Source organism: Thunnus maccoyii, chromosome 4 (assembly GCF_910596095.1).
Source record: "Thunnus maccoyii chromosome 4, fThuMac1.1, whole genome shotgun sequence".
Taxonomy (NCBI): Eukaryota; Metazoa; Chordata; class Actinopteri; order Scombriformes; family Scombridae; genus Thunnus; species Thunnus maccoyii.
In genome coordinates this window covers 2,771,199-2,788,806 of record NC_056536.1, presented here as the reverse complement: position 1 = coordinate 2,788,806, position 17,608 = coordinate 2,771,199, and the positions used below count along the sequence as shown (strand labels likewise).

Genomic DNA, 17,608 nt, shown 5'->3' with positions numbered 1-17,608 from the left:
AATACTGCAACCAGAAACCGTTTATTCATTTGTTTAATTCTTGTCTAAACTCAAAATGTTAACAAGAGAAAACAAATTTAAAACTTATTGTGAGTCATCAAAGACATTATATTTCTCTTGGTATTTTTTTTTCCATATGTGAAAATGTGAAAAGTGCAATGCCCACATGTAATGTGTAAGATGCACATGCTATTTTGACTACCAACCTCACCCAGCGTTGTAGAATGGCAACATAGACATAACAAGCTCAAAATCAAATTTGGTGAACGTATTCCAGAATAGCTAAGTATCCTCAAAAAAATATTTAAGGCATTTTACTTACTTCTCTCTTGACAAATCCAGTCCAATAAAACAAGAAGATGAGGTTGACAGAAAGTTTGCAGGTAGAGTGAGTTCATGGCCAAAAACATTTACTATCCAATAGCATCGCAAGGATAAACAATAGGACCCATTGACTATGTAAACGTGGTCTTTAAAAAAAAAAAAATTACAGATTTTTTTAGTTTTAGTAATTGTTGTAATTTTGCAACTGTGGGCCTTACAAGGAAATTACTGAGCCATTTAAAAAAAAAAAAAAAAAAAAGAGAGAGAAGCTAAATATTTGTCAGGCGTTCTTAAAGATTAACATCTTAAGTAGGAACCAATGGGGTTGGGGCTGACAGCCACAAAAAGGATAGTGAAGTTAGACGGTACTGCAAGAAGAAAACAACTAAATTCAGTCAGTAGCAACAGGAAAATAAGCTGTTTGGCATTGGCAGAGAAGATTTGGCAAATTTTTCATGGGCGCAACCCACATCCTCAGCTCTGCTGCTCATCCCACAAATGCAAGTTCCTTACAAATGTGGCACCATTTAAAAGAGAAATAAACAGGCTTTCCAATGGTATAAGATTTATTGCCAAGAAGCATTGTTACAACAAAGAAATAATCTACCAAACACAAATTTCCTTACTTTTTGTGCTATGTTTATATGCACTGTTACTGTGCATATTCCAGATGGAGAAAGTAAAGGAATTCAAAGAAATAACTTGTGATCACTGAACAAAAAAGTCCAAAAACTAGAAAAATTAGATAAACATGTGGTGCTATAGATGGTAAATGGACTGAGTGGGATGTGTGGAATACATACAGTATGGTTTGCTAACATATAAGGATGTGACTTGTTGACGGTTGTTAAAACTGAATTCTCTATTCTCTACTAGTCCTCTACTATTCTCTATGAGGACTGAAAATAAGAGGCTATTTTTCTTCACACCATTAGTATTACATGGGCTTAATGTTCCTTTTATGAATATATCGACATATAGACCGTTTGGTAGGTTGAAATAAAAAAGTGAACTAGAATAGTTTGGTGAATCTGGCAGTATCATGTTTGCCCTATTTGCACAAATCAACAGTATTTCATACAGACATTGATGCAACAACCCAAGCATAGCAACAGCATCCGCACATGTTCAATCTGCACTATTTTCATTCATTTTTAAATGTATATTGCACTGGTTTATATGGAATCTACACCTCTAAAATGGTCATACAAGTTTTAAAATACAATTTGTTTTCATGAGTGAGAAGTCCATGTTGATGCGTGGTGTACCACCTAAAGGTTCTGTCCATAATCTGAATGTAAACCAAAGAGTGGCATCATCACAAACATTCAAAACACACTTTTAAACACAACACAGACCTTTTACTACAGGGACTGATACTAGATTATTGATAAAGTATCATCATTGTCTAAAATGGTTTTAAACATTAACATTTCTCTACATGTGAAATGTATAAAAATTGGGCTGGGTGATAAGGATATAACCTGTCCTGATATGTAATTTTATATTGTGTATATTGTTTTATACATTTTTTTTTTCTGGAAATCCAATGAAAAACTGTCAGTGGATAAAAATATCCAGTAGGATTGGGGTTCACTAGTAGTAGTAATCTCAATCCAGAATCAATATCTCATACATTTTAACAAGGTTTAGCTCATAATACTAAGTAACTAAATATATAAATACTTAAAGCTCAAAGATTCAGTGTGTGAAAAGGCAGAAACTGTTTTTGAGTCTGAACCTAATTAATGTTAAGCTGTGCATGTCAGTCATGTCAGACTTTTAATGATGAGCATAGTTGACAACGTTGCATGCTAGACTTGAGCGATTTAGCAATCTGATCAACGATTGATGTTCCCTAAATGGTTAAAGCAATTTTTAAGCCTTTAAACAATAACTAATTTAAATTAGTTATAATAATTTTACAAATAATTCACTCAATTTTTATACTTTTTAATTATTAGAACTAAAATGATTTATAAGAATCTCTAAAATCTGCGACTTACTGTGCATTTAGAGGAGATGTTTTTGGTGGAGCAGCATGTCTGCTTGTGGTAAAGATCCCTGTTAATCAGCATGAGTGATTCATTTTAAACCCTTAATTTTAAGCAATCAATTTGCTTTACCATGGATCTTGTACGCATCTCTGTTCTCCATACGCCTCACCAAAACTTTGCTGTTATGGTATTGTCGCACCAAGCGCAGATGCACAGACTACATTTTAAAGGGGAGCCTGGAAGAGACCACTCCCGTCAGGATAGAAATGTTTCATTATAGGATAAAGGTGACGACTCAGAACAACTTTATTGATTTGCAGTGACCCTTCCTTCTAAGGGGACAAGTGGACTGAAACCATGCTAACAAAATGCCCCCCAAAGCATAACAGAGCCACCAGATCCCCTCAATAGGGGTCAAGCATTCAGACCTGGACCAGTTTTTCCTTAAATTTGTCACCCGTCTGTATGTTCTTCTTCTTCTTCTTCTTCTTCTTCTTCTTATTAACAGTATTAATTATTATAAATGGAATAAAAATATTTTAACAGAAGAAATGTGTTTATTTACCCATAAACAGTTCATAATCAAATTCAAGTAAAAATGAATAATTTTATTACTCAAATTTATAACTCAAAAACACACTTAAATGGACAACAACATGATTAAATCGAGAGGTTGGTGCTTAAATCAAACAGTTTTATCTGTTATCATAAGTTTTATTTTACCATATTTGAAAACAGTCACATTTCTCTGCTCAAGAGATTTAATGTAATTTTTTGTTAGGGGTAAAAAAGCTAAGCATTTTTTTTGTGGTGTGTTTTATGTGAAAGAAATACTGTTAAATTACTGAAAAAAAAATACAACCTGGTTGATGTTAGATCATTTTAGGTGACTGATTCAGGTTAGCCTGCTGGAGAAGCTGTTAGCCTGTTAGCCCTATAAAGCCTGTTAAACAGATTCTAGCAAAATATATCCATTGAAATGAAACTGAAAACATACTCCTCATCTATTATTAGTGATGGTGTTGGATTTTAGGGACTTACTGTATGTGTGGCTAACTTCATGATGCCTTCAAAACCTATTACACAGAATATAGAAATTACCAAACATTTTTTCAGTACTTTTTAAAGCCTTTCTGCTCAGAATTCTCATTGACAAACACATAATCACTATATACAACAAGCTCGTTTTTACCAGCATATTTGCTGACTACTGTTTCAGTTCAATTCAAAGGGCTTTATTAGCATGAAGGTTTCAAGAACAATATTAAGAAGAACAGTGAAGTACAATTTGTTCAAATATTTTGACAGTGCACATTAACAGTAATATGAACATTAACACAACATTAAGATTGATATAAAATATATCCTCTGTGTGTGTATGTGTGCATGCTGATTAAGAGTTTATGTTTAGGGAAGGATGAAGGGCTACAGTAGCCGTATTAAAACGAATCCCCAGTTAACAGTAATATTATGCATCATATGGAGGAACATAGTAATTCACCAAGTAACCATCTCCCCAATTACATTTCAACAGATCACATCACACTGTGTGTGTGTGTGTGTGTGTACATGTGCATGTAAATGCATGTGTGTGCTGTGTGTGCAGGGTGCAAATCAACTTTTTTATCCACTGGCCAAATGGCTAGTGAATGTTCAAATTTTACCAGCCATTCAATAGATTGTTTTTTTGGCTAGTGAGTAAAGCAAGTCTGCCAGCCACTTGCATATTTTACCAGCATATGGCCCTGTTTACACCTGGTACTAACAGGTGTCTTGGGTGATCCCATCACAAGTGGACAGCTCTAAATACAAGTGTAAATGCACCCAAGACGCATTGTGCAGTGCAATAGCACTTTACAGGTGCTAGGGGTGCTCGAAAACACATGAAAGTTTGCACATCCATCAGAACTGGCATGACTTGACAAATGATATGGTTCTTGAGCTGAGATGTTGCAACATGGCTCAATAGTGCCGCATACAATATTTCAGAATTAAGTTCCCGACTTTTAAATGTAAAGTAAATCAACAAAATTTGGTAAGCACATGTCCAGACGCACAAAAAAGCCTTTTACCCTAAGTCCAACAGGAAGTCAGCCATTTTGAATTTACTTTGCAATTGTAGCCAAGAGGCAACCTCTGGGGCTGTAAAATGAAGCCAATGTGGAAGTGCCAAAAACTGCAGTTCCTTGAACGGCCACTTGAGGCTGGCTCCAAAAGGGAGTCAATCCCCATAGACCCCCATGTTAAAATGCCCAACTTTACAGCAGAAATAAACATGTTTACAACCTGGTACAAAACACGGTTGCTCAAAGTTGCTTTGATTTTCATGAAATTTGGTGGGTTAATTTCTCTCCTCATTCTACCCAGAAATAATTTTTTTGGAATTTTTTGCCAGACAAGAAGCCACTTTGCCATTTTGGATTTCATACATAAATTTTCATTATATTAACAAATGTTTGAGACCTTTTTGGATGCGCAAAAACTCATGAGAATTTGCAAGTATGTTTGCAGTAATATTTAGATTTCATATCACAACGGGCTTGGGCGTGACACCTTGGCTCTATAATGCCCCCTAATTACTTTTAGCGTTTTTGAGGTGCTAGGAGTGCTCGAAAACTCACGGAAGTTTGCACATCCATCAGGACTGGCATGACTTGACAAATGATATGGGAATGGGTGTGGCAAAATGTTTCGAGGGTGCCCCCCACAAAATTTCAAATTAAAAGAACCCCCCCCTTAAATTTGAATTAGATAAACAAAATTTGGTAGGCTCATGTATCATGTCCAGATGCACAAAAAAGCCTCTTGGGGCTGTACCCTAAGTCCAACAGGAAGTCAGCCATTTTGAATTTACTTTGCAATTTTTTTTGCAATTTTTGCCATTTGCAGGCATTGTGTTAATGAAGTGGGAAGTTGTAACTTAAATGTACATTGTCCAACCTGCACCAAATTTGTCATGCCTGATAAGATTCCCGGCCTGTACACATCTATATGTCAAAATTGAGTCATAGTCATAGCACCACCTACTGACAAGAGGAAGTCAGCCTTTTAGGACAACCATCATCCAAATGCAGCAGCCACACATTTCTCCGTTCTGTATTTCTCTGTTTAGCATTGTTGTTGCTAACTTCGAGTCTATCCCCTTCACTTTTCCAGCAGTTAAGGAATCTTACTGCATACTGTCTGTACCATGGCTGCAGCACAGACAGTACAGCCACACACACACTGTACACAAAACATGTAGTTGGTGTGAAAGTTCTTCAGTGTGAGTGTAGAAGACTTGTGTCTTGCAATTTGTAATACCTTCAAGTCTAGAATGAGCCGTGGACGAACTGCCTACAATATGCAGGGTAATCTCCCGACTATTTTATCAAACTTAATAGCCTACCAACGCTCATGTAATTTCTCTCTCTAAACTTTTCCATCTTCAACATGAATTGGCTGCAAAATGATCATACATCCTCTGTTAATATATCACATTCACTAATCTGTCAACAGTAGCCTAATCCTGTCGTCAAATGAATAATCAAAGCTACAATAGCACATATCGAGCATTCTACCTACCTATTATAAAAGTTGATGGTGGCGTGTTGTTGGCTTGAAATTCCATTGAGAGTTTTCTTCCACCGTTACACTAATAGAAGTGTGGAGTAGGTCCGACATTGCACAGTCCGTTATTGATAATTTGGTTGAAAATATGCCCACTGATAAAAGCTGCTAACAGTAATTATCTTCTCAGGTGGAAAAATTTCCCAGTTTGAAGAAATAAAAACCTTGTAGCCTGCATATTAACAGAACATAGGCTATAGTTTTGGAAATATTAACCAAATATAATAAATGTCCTCACAGGCCACGGATCCTATCGCCCTATGATCATAGTTAGTTTAATCTCAGCAGACATATCTTCCAAAATGGAAACGTCCAACCATTAAAAATATCAATCCCTGACCAAGTAAATCGGCTGTAATGTATCCTGGTTTTTCCATCACTGTTATGTTAGGGTGGCAAGAAATGAGTGTAGAAGTGAGAGCTCAGGACCATACACGTCTTGTGTTTCACTTTGTAACCTTTATTTAACACAAAACTCCATTACATAGTACCATCTGTATCTGTCCACTAGGTGGCAGTGATGTACCTTAACAGCTCAGATGACACTACATTCCCCTCTCTGTGTACTGTACTGTATAGTCAAATTACTGTCTTTACGAAGATGTTTGTTTTACTTAACACCATTATATTTTATTTCCATTCCTTTTAGTTAGATTATCAGTCTTTTATAATAGTCCTTGTACTATTACAGTGTTTCAACTTAAACAAACGATATCTTATATTCAACAGAAAAATACTTTTTTTCCGATTCAGCTGAATAGTATTTTAACTCAACTTATTATGAACTACATTCAGCTGAAGTAGTAACCATTATCAAAGTCCTTCAGGTACCTCGGAAGATGGCCAAGCAATTTACAGCCTTGTTGACAATACAATAGCCAGTCAACAGGCAAACGGAGCAGAGAGGAATGCTTGGATTTCTGCCTGTGCATCATCTACTTCCTAACTTTCATCTTATCTTGAATTAACTACTGGAGGAGAGCGATTCTGTTTTCTGATATGCATATTTACTGTCGCATATTTAGATAAATAGCCTACAACTACATGGATGCAGTCAGTCAACCAGTCAGGTGGTTGCATAACCTGTCTTAACTATACTCTTATTATTTGGGTTGTATTATCTAGCCAGGGATGTAAAGACGACATTTTATAGAAATAAAAGTTCACTGTGTGTGTGTGTGTGTGTGTGTGTGGGCAAGCATTAAGCTGGGGGTGCACAATGCACCACTCCATGCCGACACAGATTTTCTTGCCCCGACCTGCTTCTACTGCTAAAAACACCGTCAATGAAAGCTTCCAGTTCACTTTTTGATAACAAAGATAATTTAAAATTGCCCCAATCATTTTGCATCACCGTATGAAAATCCATAATAAGGAAACAACTCAAAATTATATTTTCAGGACCAAATTAAATGGAAAATGGCTCTATTTCTGTTTTTAAAACGGTGTTATAAACATTGATAATTTAAAAAAAAAGCTGTTTTTCGTTTTCCGAGTTTTGTTTCAGAATAGGAAATCGTTTTAGATGAAGGAACATGGATTAAAAGTTTTGTTTGTTTTCTTTGTTTGCTTTCCAGGTGGATAAAGATGTTCCTGCCTCTCTGATTCAGCTGCTGTGACTGTGGCACTCAGGGCTGCTGAATACTAAAATAGACTGCAGGCTAACACAACAGCTCTTCTCAGGAAACACACAGACCCAGTGAGAGCTTCGAAAGCTCCTCATCACTGCAGCCCTTTTGGGGTTGCTATGGCAGCTGCTGTCACAGGAACCAACTGCTGGACACAGGCATGCCCGAGTGAGGCAGGACAGACCACTAGTCATTGCCGCAAGAGACAGTCAAACAGTCAACAAACAGCATTTAGCATTAACTCTAGCACTCTAAGTTAACTAGACAGCCAGAGATCAGTACGCTGATGGTCAGCTCTCTGGAGAATCCTCATGAGTCTTGTCTGTGTCTGCTCAGGCTCTTGGCCAGAGTCCCTGTGCAGCAGCAAAGCCAGCACTGTTCCTTCTGTTAGACCATGTACCACCAGCAGGACCATCTGAAGAGCCAGCTGCAGGAGAGCCACCCAGCTAACAGGCAGCTCTTTCACTGCCAGGAGTGTGGGAAGCAGTACAACACCCAGCTGGGTTATAGACGCCACCTGGTGGCAGCCCACAGCGCTGCAGCAGGCCTGCCCTGCACAGAGGGGGCCCCATCCCTGCTGGAGCACCTGGGTGGCCATATTGACAGGCCTCCACCATCAGAGGGCAACACTAACGCTGCTCTGCCCGTGAGAGAAAGGAAGTACTCATGTGAGCGATGTGACCGCCGTTTTTACACCCGTAAGGATGTACGGCGCCACGCCGTGGTGCACACTGGGCGCCGTGACTTCCTGTGCCCCCGCTGTGCACAACGCTTTGGCCGCAGAGACCACCTGACCCGTCACTTAAAGAAGAGTCACGCCCAGGAGTCAGGGTTGATGCCACCTGGTACACCCAGCACTCCCGTGGCTACACTCACCCCCCCCACCCAGTGCCCAGCGAAGGAGGAGCCTAACCCTGTGACCTCTGACATGGGCTCTGTCACCAAGGAGGCCATGGAGACTTTCTCCAGGGACATGTACAACTCATACCCAATGGCCAATCCTGTCCCCGGGATGGGTCATCCTCATGGCCTCATGCAGGGCTCCTTGTCCTCGAGCATGAATGTCGGTCACCACATGCCCCCCCCATCCTCTCACCTACACCACCATCACCTGCAGCCACCAGCAGCCCAGCAGCAGCAGTCCTACAGCAACATGTCCAGGTACCAGCACGGATCTACCTCATATCCTCGCGCCGACGTGGACAGTTTCCTGCTGGACCTGCAGAGCGCCCCCCCACCTCATCTGAGTGCAGTCAACTCTTCTACCTCTAATTCTGCCTCCCCTCAGAGGGAGGTGCTGGGTGAAGGGGTGGGTGCCAGCAGCGACCCCCACCTGCTGTCTAGGAGCCCCACTATCCCCTCAACCGAGCTGTCCTGCACCACTAACATGGACCTTGGGCCTCTGCTGGGCTTCTTGCCTTTCAGCCTGCCGGCCTACAGCCCTCACATGGGGATGGGAGGGTTAGTGATGAGCTATCCACCTACCACCACCTCCACCCCCTCTCCATCCTCTTCAACTGGGCTGTCCTCTCAGGCTCCAGGGCCTTTCACCTTCTTCCAGCCCCCCCAGGCTCATGTACCCCAGGGCCCTGGAGCCCATAACCACAGCCAGCTACCTCAGGCATACAGCAGTCCTGCTATGAGCACTTCCAGCTCCCTACCTCACTACTACCAGGCCTTTCAGCAGTAAGCAGCTCTGTCCCCTCAAAATTTGTTGCCTTCACACGTGCTCATGGATTTTTCATGAAAAGGGTCAAATATGTGAATGGCATCTTTTTATTACAAAACTTTTTTTTTTGTTGAACACAACAAGTCACCTCATCAGTATTACCTCATAATTTAAAAAGGAAGCTTGAACATTGGAGGAAATGTAGTTGATCTCACTACAACCAAAATGGAGTAGCCTATTATTTCTTTACCTGTTAACAACCATGGATGCACTTAACACACTCGTCACAGGTGCAGCACAATGCTAACGTCTTCCAGTTTTCAGTCATTAAGAAAAATTATGGAAAATACAGTGTTGGGAAAAAAAATTGTATACAGTGATGTATCCTGTGTAAGACAGTGTCACCATCCTTACTGAGGATGACCTTTATATTTTGAGAGTATCAGAGCATTAACAGTCTTACAGATTGAGAACGGTTGGTTCAAGATTTACACATTATTGAGTGCATGGGGAAAAAGATAGACAATGCAAACTCAGCAGCAGTCTGTATTCTGCTGGTTAAATCACTAAAACATGCAGTAACCCATCCAGTCACCCCGCATTACACTAATTGATGTGTCCAAGTGCATCAGAAGACTTAAATCTAAAATAACCAAATGTTACCATCAACCACTATTGCAAGTGGTGTTCATTTCTATTGAATTCAGAATTAGGCCTCATAAAAAAATCAGTCTATTTTAAGTGTAAGTTCAGTAAGACTGCACTTACTAAAGTTTAGGAAGAGTATTGTAAACCCATACGTGTCATTCATGATTAGTTAAGTGAACAACCTGTCAATCGAAAATGGTACACTGTTGAGGGGCTTGAACTTAAGAGCCTGAAATTCTGATGTAACAGACCAGCTTCTCAAGTAAGAACTCTAAATTGGAAGCACTGCAAATTTTTAAGACGAATGATGTTATGATAGGTCACATCAGCATTGTGACACAAACTCAATGCTACACAGCTGCTTTCCCCCATTTTGTTGCTGTAATGTAGCGTCACTAGATTAAAATGCACTTAAGTTCCATTTTCAGCATCGCAGGCCTTAAAAGAATCAAGTCATGCCAAATCAAACCAAACCATGCTGCTCCACTGCTGTCTATGGGTATCTTTTTAAACCTGTTTTTAAGTGTTCTGTGGGCCAGAATGTTTGACACAATAGGCACTGTTAAGACACAGAAGTGTTGCTTAGAATACATTTTCTTGAACTCCATATACTGTATTATTGAAGATTTTGAGGCAGCACAGATCGCCTGTCAGATCCAACTGGCAACCAATGGATGAACCAATCTGATATTCCTGCCTACTTTTTAATCACTGCCAGTCAACTACTCATCTGTGGCTCCCCTCCTGCGATGCTCCGAGCATCCTCAGTCCATCATGCGTCTCTGTCTGGGCAGACCTTCAGAGAGCAGTGCAGTTGTTCTTTGTTGTAGAACTACTTCAATCTTAATCTGCTGTATTAAAAGGTCAAACTGAGAACTTTGAAATGTAAAGTTGCTGTCACAGCTAACCAGGTCACTGATCTCAGGGTTGCTGCCTGTCCCTTGAAATAGATAAAAACACCTATTTAAAAAAGAAAAGCCATCCCACAGAACCCAGACATGAAGTCACTCAGGTGTTCATAGTTTGTTTTGGGAATTATGTTGACTATGAATTCACCTGGTAGTAAGCATTCTCTCTAGTGATTTTTAAGTTGTCACAATTGTCAGGTTAGTGTTAAGTACCAAAAACATAATTCATTTTAAACATCCCCCCAGATCCCCCCCAGTTAAGATATGAGTACCACCAACTAATCATTGATTACATTTCTGAGATATCACTGCTGATGATGGTTTAAAGGTCCACATGATGAATTAATGACATGGATGGTATAAAGAGCCTCACAGCCGTGCATAATGCCAGCTATTCTGGCTGTTGGAGAACCTTGCCAGTGCAACACAATCTGTGAAACTGCACTTCTTTCCCGTTTGTTTCATTGACAGCTGTACAGACTGGTGGGCAGGTGGTTAATTGATATGAAAACGGCTGGTTCAGGGTGTGTCTTCATCCATTTATGGTCAATTGTGGGAGTGGAAATGAGCCTCGTGCATGTGCGCCCAGTTCCCCAATGACTGAGATTTATAAAGCATAACCATGTGTACGCACGGCTTTATAAACCTTACAAAAAGAATGCGTATGTCTACTGGCTTCGTACACACAGTTTAGTCATGAATCTACACAGAGTTTTATGCATCTGGCCCCTGATGTCTCCTACTTCACTGTAAAGTCCATTCTCAGTCTATGTGCACTGGAGACTTCAAGTTTCTAAATCAAACTTGTGTAAATTGCATACTGGACCATGATTGGCTCCAAACTAGTTGTGATGTCAGAGATCATGCTCATAGGTACACATTTTAAACTGAGACTTAGGGTAAGCTCAGAGAAACTTTCCTCTTTCAGCAGATGAATGTGAACATAATGCACATTCATCATTCTGCACAGTGAAGAGAACACCACCACAATGAAGGAACAAGAAAAAAAGTATTTTCGAGTAGCAGGGACTTCAACAGTGAAATGTGTCTTCCATTAGTCAACGCAAACCCTGTAAAATAAGATGTTGCAAGACTACTTCCTCACTCACTGCTGGACTGCTGCTCAGCAGCATGTGCTCAGTGCTGTTATCAGTGTCCATAAGATACATGGCAGCATTACTAATCTTTATTATCTTCAGGCCACCAATGGCAGATTTGACATAGTTTGCATTGATTTTAATAGAACACCTCTCTGTTAAGACCCTTTTTACATATGCAGTTTATCCCTGAAATGTTCAGGAACATTTCCTGCATGGGGTGATGAGAGCAGGGATCAATATTTAGGGAAATCTGCCAATTTCCGTCAATTTCCCACCTCAAGACCTAGTAACATTTCAGGGTAAATGCTAGTACATCTGTGTTGTGAATAAAAGTAACATTGCAGGGACAAGCATGTAAAGGCTTACATCTGTCTGATGAAAGACGCTTTCACGTAGAGTGAGCAAACCAATCACAAGACTCTGCTGATGAGGCATTTGAATCCCCGACTTGTTTACGTTTGCCTTGCCAGTGTTTTTATATCCGGCCTTGCCCCATCTTCTTCTGTTGAGTTTTATGGCCGTTGGCACCCATAAGTTGCATTACTGCCATCTGCTGGACTGTCTCTTGCACCATCTATTCCAGCATTGCCATGTCATGTGTGAATAGTGAAAATCACAAGCAGTGCCTGAAAGGTTATCCCAGTAATTTACTGGGAACTATGTGTGAAAGAAGCTGTAGAATAACTCATGTTATTTGTTACCTTACACCTGCTTGAGCTTTTTATGCTCTCAAAGTCACTAAGAAAATTCCCTTGCACCCTCTGAGGTTCTTCATCATTCTTCCTAGAACAAATTTAGCCACCGAGTGACTGAATGTCCATGTTCCATGAGATGGCAATCCACAACTGTGACACATAGTATGATAGCTCTGAATCAGGGCTAGAGAAATATGTGAAATGTTAAAGGGTTGTGGCATGTAAAGCTAGGATTTGACAGTCCCTGTAGCAGCTTGAATGTTTCCACTGCTCACAGAAAATGTGGGTGGAAAGTTCACCACTAACCTCAGCCTGTGGGAAACAAAATGTTATTGTCATTTTCAAATCAAACTTCACCTGTATACTCATGCCTCATGACATAGGGAGGACCATAAAAGTGCTTTGCAATATCTGTCTACATTTGTGTGTGAAGCAGTCATTCAGCTGTCTCCATCTCCGAATTTCCCTAAGTAGAAGGTGGCAGCCCTAACTACATGAGGGGACCTGAGGCACTTTGGAACACAATTTTAATTTAGGCAATAGGAAGTCTCAGAGCCTGTTTTTTTTATTTTCAATCTGGACAACTGAAGTAAGTTTTGAGAAGAAGTTTTGATGTAGTGCAGTATCAGTTCTAGCATTTTCTCCCAGAGCACTTGTACCTATTTCCTACTTTTATTAATGTCACTGTTAGTATTGACAGCCCTCTCTCCAAGGCTGTGAAGTTGGAGCTCAAGAGTTTCTAATGCAATGGGGAATGAAAGGTGAACCCCTCTCCCCCCCCCCCCCACCTCCCTCCTTCTCTTGTCACGGCCCCCTCTTCACTTCCAAGGCCTGGTAAAGCAGTGGACAAGCAATTGGATTTTGCAGGTTCCCTTTTAACAGTCACACTGCAGCATGGCAAGAATAATGGATCCTAACTGGCAGCCTTCCAATAGTGGACGCCCCACTCATGAAGTCGGACAGTTGCAGTGGAGACGGAGGAGCCCTCCGGATGGATGTTGCAAGTGATTGATGTGATTTTGGAAAGAAGATATGTAGAGACAATGCTCTCTCTTCTGCCTTAATTCCACTGACTGTGTTGAAGGACTCATTAGCATTGTCACAAGCTTCCAAGTGTTGCACCAATGTCTTAAAATGCTACTGTTGTGCCTCCCTGAGTGTCTAATCTCCTGACTGGATTTAAGCACTTATGACATTTCTAAAAAAAAAAGGATGAATTAGATCTGTACCTCAAACATGCAGAACCGTGGGTTTCTGTTTTTATTTGTATTTGCTTTTAGATATTTTGGCTCTTACTTGTGCCATTAGATTGAAACTATAAAGGTAGATTTTATGAATCTAAAGTCTTTATCTAGCGGCAGACATTGACATTATAATTCAAACTTTCTACCTCTACCTTGCCATATATCTTTCTGCAGAATCATTAGAAAATGTTTTAACCTGTAACAGTTAGGCAGTTTTACCACTGTTGAAGATGAGGGTGTGTTTAAAAATTCAACTTTGAAGGACTGGGTACACACTCAAGTCCTGGTGGTGTATTCCAGAGTCAAGCATTGTTCTCTATACTTGCCTTTAATGATATTTCTACTTATTTACTACCTCAGAGAAGAGACAGGAGACTGTCTATCTAACTGCAGAGAAAATGTCTGTAGAGTTTTATTTTTGTCAGAGCAAGCACATGTACTTTGTAGCTCCATAGTTTTTTACTGAGGTTAGCTCACAGCAGAATGATGTCTAACACAAGCACCACATTGCCTGTCAGTTCACACTGCATTTGTTCTGTTCTAATGTTGTCTGTGCCTCTTCATTCTGGAATGTGTACTCTGTTTATGAATTAATGTACAGACAATACTTGCAGTTCACCTAAAAGCAACACTTACTTTTCCAAATTGGTGTTCCTGCCCATTGATGCAAATGTGTCAAGAAAAAAAGCCAAACATCTGCTGGTTTCAGCTCCTCCAGTGTGAAGTTGCACTACTTTTCTGCTACAAATCTATTACACATCATGGTAAATTGAATATTTTTTGTTACCCTTGAAGCAGACAGATAAGGTATTTGAAGACCTTAGAGAGGGCTCTGGAAATGATGATATTCGTCATTCTTTTCTGACGTTTTATAGACTGATCTTATGGAGTACTTGCAAAAATACTAGCATTTGGATTGTGGTAATTTGATCAGTTACAAATTTGGGAATATTCACCACTTAAGCAAAATATCTCAAATGATAAGGGTCCTCAAGGTGGGATCTGCGTTATGAGAAGACCTCATAATTTCCTTCCCAGGAAAATGGCAACATTGGTCTTTTGTAATTTTATCTGTTAACCAAATCAGAGAAGTAGATGTAATGTTAGTGGAAGTCACTGAGATGCTGAGAGAATTGTCATATAGTTTTGGAAGGCAGTGACAGTTATTTTGTCATTTAGTTTTGAGTTGTTAATTAGCTGTCTTGCCAAATTTACTAGTGTATATTCCTAAATACACTGTGTCTAACACAATTGCTACAAACACATGGAGGGCCCCTCATAAGGTCAATGCTTTTAAGGTACCCACAACTCCAGGACCTCAAGTCATATATGACCTTATTAGACTGTTTTATGTCAACTGGTGCTGCATAGCTAAGGACATGTTTAAAGACGTGACAGTCTGTCTGTACATCAACACAAGTTTACACATTCCAGGCTGAACTGACGTAGTGAAGAGGTGCAGGGCAGAGCACACAGGGGAAACCAGACTTCATTTCACTGAATGATTGTTCAGTACTGTCATGTTGCCTGCATTGAGGTTGGCTCAGAGAACCACTACAATGCAGGCTTCATCACCATTAACTTAGATACATTTTGCATTAGGTGTTTGTATCATTACTTAATAGACTAGAAAACAGTGAGAAGAAAAGGAGTTGTAATTTTCTTATTGTTTGAACGTAAAGTAATACAAAGTAAATAAATCTTTAGATTTCCACTGTGTTCCTGTGTTTTTCCAGAATGGAATTGACAAGTGTGAAGGTGGTCGTTGGTGATGCTAATCCTATATGGTCTGTGTATCATCGGTTCATTTAATTATCGTGATTGGTGATTGTAAAGCGCCACTACACAGCACAAATATTTTGAGCAAATGTATCCACTCAAATCATAACTGAAAGCACAGAACTAGGATTGATCTAAGAACCCAATATCATCGATCCACTTTATTTTCGGATGCACATTATTTTATTTTTAAATGCTGCCCTTAATGAGAAAATAACATGTATTTACTATTACAGTACTTCCCAGCAAACAATTTTCAGTTAAGGGAACATCCCGCAAACGGTACCTGCAGGGTTGCAGAATGTTCACTGGACCCCCACAGCGAACGTTCCCTGAGGGTTACTATGGAAAGTTTCTTAATGTTCATAGAACCCAAATCCAAACCTGAAATAGTTTGCTGGGTATCCATCAGTCTCTCAAAGGCAGTCAACGTGCATTTCTGTCTGTCTGTCTGCCCATGGTCCACCCTGCTGTGAACAGCAATGCTGCTACTACAACACTACTATCAAACACTGTAAATTATTTTACAAACCCTCAAAATATTCATATCCACATCCATTGTCATATCAGCTGTTGAAATACCAAAACATCACCACAGTTTTTTGTAAGTATTTAAAGTCATCAATTTCCCCACCGTCTAAAATTGTGAGTTCATTGATCTAGTGGATAATAGGCTAGTCAGAGTTAAGTTGTTGTAATGTGAAACTCACTGGACTTGAGGAGAAACATAGAACACCCTGCTGCATGTATATAGATTGATTGTATTGACAGGAGGTAAAGTGAGTGGCATATTTCCTCCTCAGCTATTGATGAACTAGCTGGTCTTTTACCTCCATTGATGTGGTTAGATGTGCTGACCTGCTGCAGTAAGCGTACTGTGTCATTTCTGGTTGCTGACTGTGTTTACTGATAGTGTTTTTGCTGCTCTTAACTCAGTTAATTCTGCTATATTCCTCATTACTGTGGATAAATATGCAACGACTATAGTGAAATTCACAGGTGCTGGTGTATAAATGAACCGCCCTTTTATTCCAAAAGTCATAAATAAAGCAAGAGAAGTACATTTTATAAAGCCCTGGAGGGCGGGAGTGGATGAACCCAGTTAAAGAGTACCCGCCCATACGGGACGCTCTAAGAAGTAAAGCGAACAAACTCGCAAGGAGGCAGGGATCATTTCATTGGTCAACACTAAACCTGACCTTCTATTGGTTGGGGGATCTTGACAGGGTTGTTGCACAAAAAATCCAAGAGCAGAGGAGAAATCTGAGAGCAGAAGTTCCACGAGCGCGCAGAAGCAGCCTGAGTGCGAGGAGAAGAGCTGAAGCTGGAGCGCAGGAAATCTGTGCAAGCAACATTATATTTGAGTGCAAGCACACCGTTTGAGCAGAAACAGCAAATATAAGCGCAAGCAGAGGCTATTTGAGTGTGAGGGCAGAGGTTTGAGGGACAAATTACAAAATTTGAACATGAAATCAATAAATTATGCTCTCAAATTGATACACCGCGCTCTTGAATAAAGATAGGGAAATAGCTCCATAGATAAATACCCACTGTATATGTAAACTCATGCTAGTTCCCCTCAAGCACTCTTGGCTCTCTCCTTCTTTTAGCAACTTTTCTTGCTAGTCCCACAGTTGTTATTTTAGCTCTGCAGTTAGCTTAGCCGCTAACCATCATATCTCGAAGAGCTCATTGTACCGTATTACCCCACTAAAACACTGCGATCCCAGAATGCAGGCTTGCTTGTGGTTCCTACAGTCTCCAAAAGTAGAATGGGAGGCAGCACCCTCAGCTATCAGGCTCTTCTGGTGTGGAACCATCTTCCAGTTTCGGTCTGGGGGGCAGACACACTCTACATTTAAGAGTAGGCCGAGTGCCTGCCCATGGGGGAATTGTTGGGTCTCTGTAAATTAAAGAGTACGGTCTAGACCTGCTCTATGTGAAAAGTGCCCTGAGATGAGATTTTTGTTGTGATTTGGCGCTATATAAATGAAATTTGATTGATTG

General features: G+C 40.2%; 1 protein-coding gene across 1 annotated transcript in view; it reads left to right on the top strand.

Moving 5' to 3' along the window:
* Nucleotides 1-15,536, top strand: part of LOC121895552 (zinc finger protein PLAGL2-like) — an 18,897-nt gene extending 3,361 nt beyond the window's left edge. Inside the window, exon 2 of the mRNA XM_042408801.1 lies at nt 7,508-15,536. Coding sequence (XP_042264735.1) covers nt 7,953-9,248 — 1,296 coding nt within the window. The 5' untranslated portion in view covers nt 7,508-7,952 and the 3' untranslated portion in view covers nt 9,249-15,536. The remainder of the gene's footprint in view (nt 1-7,507) is intronic.
* Nucleotides 15,537-17,608: the final 2,072 nt, after the last annotated feature.